The sequence below is a fragment of the Fragaria vesca genome, linkage group LG6 (assembly GCF_000184155.1).
Source record: "Fragaria vesca subsp. vesca linkage group LG6, FraVesHawaii_1.0, whole genome shotgun sequence".
In the NCBI taxonomy this organism is placed as follows: domain Eukaryota; kingdom Viridiplantae; phylum Streptophyta; class Magnoliopsida; order Rosales; family Rosaceae; genus Fragaria; species Fragaria vesca.
The window spans coordinates 32,596,730-32,604,649 of NC_020496.1; the positions used below are offsets into that span (position 1 = coordinate 32,596,730).

Sequence of the window (7,920 nt, forward strand, 5' to 3'; positions counted from 1 at the left end):
TGTTTTCAAGTATCATAAGTTGTTCCTCCACCTGCACATGTTAATTATAATAATGTGATCTCTATATGGATAACCATTACAATATATACTAATGAAATGCATAATACCCAAGACTTACTCGTTTCTTCACCCAATCTGCAAATGTTTTATTTTGTTCATCTTTAAGCCACTTCTTATTCTTTTTGAACGTGTGAAAAGTTGCCTTCAAGTATTCCATATGCTCGCTGCCACAAAGTACATAAATACCAGAAACTCAGTTACAGCTCAGTGCTTATGAAGTGAACTTTAATTAATATACAAGTTAAAAAGCTTAAACGGAATAAATAGGGAGACTTACAGGAAGTAGGTACTGAACTCTTCAGTGTTTTGGAGAACACAAAGATGTGCTTGCTTAAACTCACCATCGTAGATGCTGGATATTTTAGTACCAGAGGTACGCCTGCAATCCTTAGAGTGCTGTTTTGAAATTCCAATGGTTTTATCTGACAATAAGCGTTCAGCTAAAAATTCAACAGCTTCTTCTACAATATAATTCTCTGCTATACAACCCTCAGGCCGAGCTCTGTTGCAGACATAACCCTTGCAGACTTTCATGTATCTTTCAAAAGGGTACATCCACCGATAGAAAACTGGACCACATAGTTCAATTTCTCTAACTAGGTGTATAGTCAAGTGTACCATTATGTCAAAGAATGAAGGAAGAAAATACTTCTCAAGCAAGAACAAGGTCTCAACAATATCACTTTGAATTTTGGGCAGCTTAGAAACCTCATATGATTTGCTGCAAATCTCTGTAAAGAACAGACACAATCTAATAACAGCAACCCTAACTGGTTTGTCTCATACAACCCTTAATGCAACAGGAAGGAGTTGTTGCATTAACACATGGCAATCATGAGACTTCATCCCATTAAGTCGTAGGTCATCCATTGAAACCAGATTATGAACATTAGAACTGTAGTTTTGAGGAACCTTCATGCAATAAAAACAACCACAAACTGATTTCTTCTCATCTAAGGTCAGGTTGCAACTCGCCAATGGCAAACGGGTTTTTTTTGGACCATCAAGATTAGGTGCAAGTTCAGTTCTAATACCCATCTCAACTAGATCCAAATGGGCCTTGATCCCGTCTTTTGTTTTTCCTGGAACATTTAACAATGTCCTTAGAAGACTATCACAGACATTCTTTTCAATATTCATCACATCTAGACAGTGGCGAATAGGAAGGAATTTCCAGTATTCAAGTTAAAAAAAAATCGACTTCTTCCAACAAGGCCTGCTTTCATCCTCATCACCCTTGTAAGGAGGACGAGGATTTTTCTTCCCAAATGGCCAAACCAACACTTCTTCCTCCATCCTTTTCAGAACTTCTTCTCCAGTCAATAGAACCAGAGCAGTTTCATATTCTTGCTGGTTATCGAAAGCAGCACGTTGCCTTTGATAAGGATGGTATCTTTCTTTCCACCTTCTATGCCGCAAATAAATCAACTTCTTACTATGTTTCAGCCTCTTTGGTAATGTCTTTTCAACACAAATTGGGCATGCATAATACCCTTTCACGATGTTGCCAGACAAGTTACCATAAGATGGGAAGTCATTGATTGTCCAAAACAGTGCAGCCCTGAGGGTAAAGTACTCATTCCTGCTTGCATCATAGACTCCATGTACTCCCTCCCAAAGAACCTTCAAATCATCGATTAATGGTTCTAAGTAGACATCAATGTCATTTCTAGGTTGTTTATGCCCGGAAATCAACATCGTTAACAACATGTATTTTCTCTTCATACAGAGCCAAGGAGGAAGATTGTAGGTAACAAGAATGACTGGCCAACAACTATATTTACTACTTAAAGAACTATGAGGGTTGAAGCCATCTGAGGATAGTGCAAGCCTTAGGTTTCTAGGCTCTGAACCAAACTCAGGCCACTTCTCATCAACTGATTTCCAAGTCAAGGCATCTGCCGGATGACGGATTAACCCATCCTTCTTTCTGCTAGTGGCATGCAAAGTCAAACTACTAGCTGTAGTTGTAGACTGAAACATTTTCTTGAACCTAGGAATGGGTGGGAAATACCAGAGTACCTTAGCGAGTACACCTTCTATCGGGTTTCCATTTTTTCCTAGTTTATACCTAGAGATGTTACATGTAGGACACACCACATCTTCTGCATATTTTTTTCTATACAGAATGCAATCATTAGGGCAAGCATGTATTTTCTTATACTCCATCCCTAACTTCCCTAGTCTTCTTTGCCATGTAAAGAGTTTGCGGGATTTCATTACCCTGGGGAAGATACTTCCGAAAGGCCTTCAGCACATCGGAATAAGCAGAATCACTTATTGCATGTTTCGCTTTTATGTTATACAAATCCACAAGACAATCCAACTTTGTGAATTGTACACAATCAAGATACAATGACTTATTTGCCTCCTCGACAAATGCATTGAACTCATTATCACTATTTCATTTCTTGCATCAGGCAACACCCATCAGGCGACACAAATAAAATTAAGTATGCAAAACATTTTTTTCTTTATGTCGGTGGAATATGCACTTAGACAATACTAATTTTATTTGAAAAAAATGTATGTTTTTGGGACAATACATATATGTTGGTGAAGAAAGAGATCTGTTTTAGTCTCAATTGTCAAAATGAAAGTTACATTCGGACAACACTTATAGATCGTCTAGCTATGAAGGTTATCTTTTCTCAACTTTTGGAGGGATTTCCAAATTGACCAATACTTGTGTGAAAATTTTACTGATGTTAATCCGACAACATTTATGTGTTGTCTGATACTGAATTTTATTGAATTGACAATTTGTGTGAAAATTTTACTTAATTATGTTAATAAGACAATATTTATGTATTGACTGATATTGAATTTTATTGCATTGATAACTTGTGTGAAAATTTTACTTAATTATGTTAATCCGACAACATTTATGTGTTGTTTGATATTGAATTTTATGAATTGACAACATTTATGTGTTGACTGATACTGAAATTTAGTAATTTCTGACTTAATTTGGAGGTAAACCCAAGCCTTTTAACTTAGGTGGATTCCCTCCAAACCATTTGATTTGAAGACAAATTTTTTTGTTAATAAGACAACATTTATGTGTTGGCTGATACTGAAATAGTGTAATTTGTGACTTTGGAGGTAAACGAAACCGTAGCCTTAATTTTAACTTAGGTGGATTCTCTCCAAACCATTTTATTTTGCAGACAAATTTTTTTATTAATATAACAACATTTATGTGTTGTCTTATAGTTACTTTTTAGTTTTTGAAATACCTTTAGAGGGAATACCCTCAACAATTAAGTTTGGTTCCCCCAACATTTTATTTTTTAGCTAAACAACATCTACCTAAGTTAAAAAGCGCAATTCTTGAAAAAAAAAAATGCGCACACTTTGAAAAAAAATGCGCACATTTTGACCTCAAACTTATCGACTCTCACTGCTCTCAATCTCATTCTCAGCCTCCATCGAAAATTACTCTCTTCTCTAACTACAACCTAAACCAACTCCCCGCCGATATCATGATCCTCCGCAAACGGCCTCCGCAGCTCACTCCCCTTCCCTTTCCTACTCCAAGGTATCTTCACCCTGCCGCTCCCCTCATCCCTAACTTCCCTTTCCTCCTCGTCACAATTCACTCTCTCAGTGCCCAGCTGCCATCCTTCGAGCGGCTCCGATCCTTCGAACGGCCGCCGGCCAAACGAAGACCACAGCCGAATCCCCTCTCTACCCTCTTCCTCCTCCTACCTTTCATTTCAATATGCATTCCACCTAATTGGCAGATCAGAATCTAAACCCTAAAACCTCCAATTCCAATTTCGGCGCGATTCATCCCGCTCTGGCGAAGCCTTTGCTTCTTCAAGGTAATATATTCTCTCCTTCTTCAATTTCGAGCTTCATTGAGCTTCAATTCGCAGCTTTGGTACCTAATTCTTCTTTTTCCCGTTTTTGGGTTTTGGGAAGTACTAATCCGGCATGGCCTGCAAATATGGCGACTACCCCTTACGTTCCAGGCTGCTTTCAGGGTTGAGGACGACGAGAGAATCGAGCTTGACAAGTCTGGGTAAGTGGCCTTGCTTATCGGTTTAGTTTTGGGATTTTGTTCGCGTTTTGGAGTTTGAATGGTTATTGTTTTGGCTTGAGGTGACGACCGAGAAGGTCTGGTGGTCTTCTTTTGTTTATGTTTGAAAAAATCAGAGAGTTCCCAATTTCTCATTTGAGTCGGTTTCACACTTTCATTGTCCTCTTCACAGTTCACTCAATTCTTTTACATGTTAGATGTATTGGTTCGAAGTGATTGCAAATGAAACTCATCAGGTGTCTCCTTGTTTAACTCAAATTGCTTATTTACAGAGAGATGCTTACAACATCTTCTGATTCTAGTTAGCTGCATTAACTAGCCGAGTTAAGAATTGGGTATATATGCTGACGACAAAGAGGCAGAGTATAGCTCTTGGAGCAGTCTATGGAGGAGTTTTAACGTACGGTCAATGTGCCAGAATTTAAGGTCAATTCCAACTGCTTTTACCTGTTATGATTCTTATAAATAATCTTGTTCTAGTTTATATATATGGGATCCTCACATATATTATGTATTCCTTCTTGTATCGCTGAATAGGTTTATGGAAGAAAAAAAAAAATACAGTGACGTTTATGAGAGAGCTTTGGACACTTATTGTCAGTGCACAAAACAATACCAAGGGTGTCCCTTGACAGTTCTTGGACGCCAAACAAGAAGAAGCACAACCAAAGAAGGTTAGTATATATTGCTGCATTGTGGTCCTAGACTGTTGTAATCACTCAGCTTTATAAAAGAAGTTATGCCATGGATTGTTCCAGGATGAGGGAGATGCAATTCAAAGCAAGAGAAAGAAAGATGAGGAGATGCTTGAACTACAGAGATTGAAGAATAGGGTAATAGCATTTTGTCCATGCTGGAGTTGCATTCTCTAGAGCATGGTTTTAGGTTTATATTCCGTTTGTATTTCATGCATTTAGCTAGCTTCTGCAATTATTTGAGGTCATGTTTTTTTTACTAAACTTACTCACATGTTAAATTACTGTCACCCCCAACAGGCTTTGATTGAGGAGCGGAATTAGGCATGGCTGAAAAATACTCATCTGCAGTCCACAAGGTCCTTAAAGAGCTTGCCAAAAGAGGTATATATACATATGTACTCAATCATAAGTATTTATATTTTCATGTTACTATATTTTTTGGTATTGATTTTTGTAGTTCTTGAGTGTTGTACTGAATTGGGTATATGATCATATGGATGTAACAGAATTTCCAGTATCAGAAGCATCATCAAAGTATGGATCAGCCTACGTCTCAAGTCCAGTCTTCTTTGTGTTAGGTATTGATTTTTTCATTTTATTTTATTTTTTTTGGCAATACACACAAGTAGAAAGTTTTAACGTTGGATGAAGGAGCGCTCTTTGTTGATATCACCTTATTGTCATGATTTGGAAATGCTTTATCATCTGTTGGAACACAAATTTTTACCATGTAATATATACTGTTAATTCGAATGGTAGTAATACTGCATACATACATATATATATATATATATATATAGATACTTAATTAGAATAGCTTTGAGTTTAATGTGGTTCTATAGATACTTAGAATAGCATTTCGTATGAATTGAGCAGAATGCTAGTGCTGGTATATGATACATATATACATAGGGTGCTTTTATGTGAACTTGTATATGCCCAGTTGCTAATGCAATTAGATTTCCATTTGATTAGTTACTTGTCATCTGAGCTTAAATCATTTTTGTAAATCTGTCTTGTTTTAGCTTTAAAAGCTAATCTTGTTATCTGTTGACTGTTTTTTATCAGTGATTATTTATAGTCAAGTGACCTTGCCCATTTTGCTAAACAGCCTAAACGTGATTATTTATAGTCAAGTGACCTTGCCCATTTTGCTGTTTTATTGCAGGAGAGATTATTGCAGTTGAGTGGTGGTTGGAGAGAGATAGCAATATAATGCAGTTCAATGGTAGTTGTAGTCTATTAGATAAAAGACAACGTTTTTGAGGTAGTGTTAGTTTTTGTCCGCATTAAGATGTTGACTTTTGCAAGTAGAATTGGGTTCAAAGTTGTCAGGTATGTATCGTCTGTGTTTCAATTGTTAAGGTTCCATGACCTTGTTGAAAATAGAAAGGTTATTTGCTTCTGAATCTTTGCAAAACAGGTGCTCTGTGGCATTAGAAGGTTTATGACAGCTATTTTACAATATAACCTTTATTTTTATGAAACTCTTATTTTGGATGGATCATAAATCTGTGGTTCCCTTGACAGTTTTTGCAGATGACACTTGTGGGACTCCTCAAATACTTTTGTTTTGCATGACTTGCTGCATAATGATAAGTTTTGGAGTTGAATCATCTAATTATATAAAACTTATATGGGATTTATATTTAGTAATCTGTGCAAAGACAAATTGCAATTACAACCATTGCATATGATTCAACAAAACTACTTGTAGGTTTCAGTACTTGTACCTGGTAGCAGTCTAGCAGACATCTCATTCTACTTTTACATTGAAGATCCACATACTAGTATTGCTCATGTCTCTAATTTTCTGCTGCAACTTTGAGAACATTATTGATTTTAGAATACCTCTTATGTGCAAGAAAACAAGGCAAGCAGCTGCAGTAACACTTTAAGTTGGTTTCTTTTGGGTTCTTTGTACTTGTTTTGTGTTAACTGCATATTACATTTTGCTGCATTGTTATTTTCGTTTTGTATTGTAACTTGGATACTCACTTTGATAAGTAGAACTAAGGGTAGATATCTTAATGAAACCAGTAGTATATTATTTCCAATGTGTTGTGAAAACAAAGAGATTTGATTTATGAATTTAATCAAATAGAGAGTTTAAATCAAAAGAATGCATCACTTATATGTAGCTCAAACTCATTCATACAATAGACAAATGTTGCCTGAAAATGCCGAAAGCCTAAAAGATATCACGTAGTGAAAGCTTAAAGCATAGCAGACGACATATACCAAATGAAAAAAGAAAAAATATACGTTGCCTGAAGATCATTCACCCAATGCATATGTGTTGTCGTACTACGTCTAGACCATAAATAACATCAACAGTATATTGTGTGGGTTCATCCAGCCACACATAAATGTAGAATGAAAAAGTTTAAATTCTAATTCACTAAGTATACGTCGCCTGTAACATTTTCAAATGATGTTTAAATGTCGTCTTTAAACAAATTAACCTACACCTATATGTTGTTGTAAGGCGTATTTCTCTCTCACTCGCAGTTATAAGGCGACACAAACTCAGCCTTTTAGCATGTCGTTGTTTAAACTATCAGGCGACATATATACTGTGTCGTCTTATCTCAATTCAGGCGACACAAAATGAAAAAAGTCTTCTGTCGCCTGAAGTTCTTATAGGCGACACAACATTTGTGTCGTCAGATAACCTCATCAACGACATGCTAGAAGGCGACATTTACGATTTTTATCAGGTGACATAACAGTTGTGTCGCCTGATGCAAGAAATGGCATAGTGAAAGAACAGCAAGCAGAAGGGTTCAAGAAATATGTCAACCAGAAGGGCTCAAAACAAACTGTGGAGGCTGGTTCGATTGAAAGAGACGTCAACCTGAAGAAGCGTGGGGCACAAAAGAGGAAAGAAGAAGAATGAGAGTATGACACCCTTGAAGGGCTAAAATCAGCAAAAAGAACAAAGGAGGTGGAGCATAAAGTCCAAAATCGTATTGTTATTGATGGAGTGAACTGCAACACTGATACATGGAAGCTCTTGGATGAAAAGGTGGCGAATCACTATAAGAACTGGTTTGATTTGAACAAGGACAAGAATGCTGAGTAAGTTTATTCTTCCCTAGTTTATATATATATATA

At 36.6% G+C, this 7,920-nt stretch overlaps 1 protein-coding gene and 2 non-coding genes across 3 annotated transcripts; 2 read left to right on the plus strand and 1 right to left on the minus strand.

Moving 5' to 3' along the window:
- Positions 1-333: 333 nt before the first annotated feature.
- Positions 334-2,229, minus strand: LOC101311504. Its single transcript, XM_004306134.1, has 3 exons — positions 1,296-2,229; positions 993-1,142; positions 334-791 (listed from the first exon to the last, which is right to left on the minus strand). Exons 1-3 carry the CDS (start codon positions 2,227-2,229, stop codon positions 334-336), a joined length of 1,542 nt encoding a protein of 513 aa, XP_004306182.1.
- A 1,199-nt stretch (positions 2,230-3,428) lies between these two features.
- Positions 3,429-4,527, plus strand: LOC101303439. Its single transcript, XR_185062.1, has 2 exons — positions 3,429-4,087; positions 4,408-4,527. It is a non-coding gene; the product is annotated as an uncharacterized LOC101303439 (transcript).
- A 716-nt stretch (positions 4,528-5,243) lies between these two features.
- On the plus strand, positions 5,244-7,063 carry LOC101303143. Its single transcript, XR_185061.1, has 2 exons — positions 5,244-5,381; positions 5,972-7,063. It is a non-coding gene; the product is annotated as an uncharacterized LOC101303143 (transcript).
- The last annotated feature ends 857 nt before the right edge of the window (positions 7,064-7,920 follow it).

Coding starts and splice junctions, on each gene's coding strand:
- LOC101311504 (XM_004306134.1), bottom strand. CDS start 2,229: ATGGAGTATAAGAAAATACATGCTTGCCCTAATGATTGCATTCTGTAT. Junction 1,143..1,295: donor TCCTCGTCCTCCTTACAAGG/GTGATGAGGATG, acceptor TAAATGTTCCAG/GAAAAACAAAAGACGGGATC. Junction 792..992: donor TGAGAAGAAATCAGTTTGTG/GTTGTTTTTATT, acceptor TGTTCTTTACAG/AGATTTGCAGCAAATCATAT.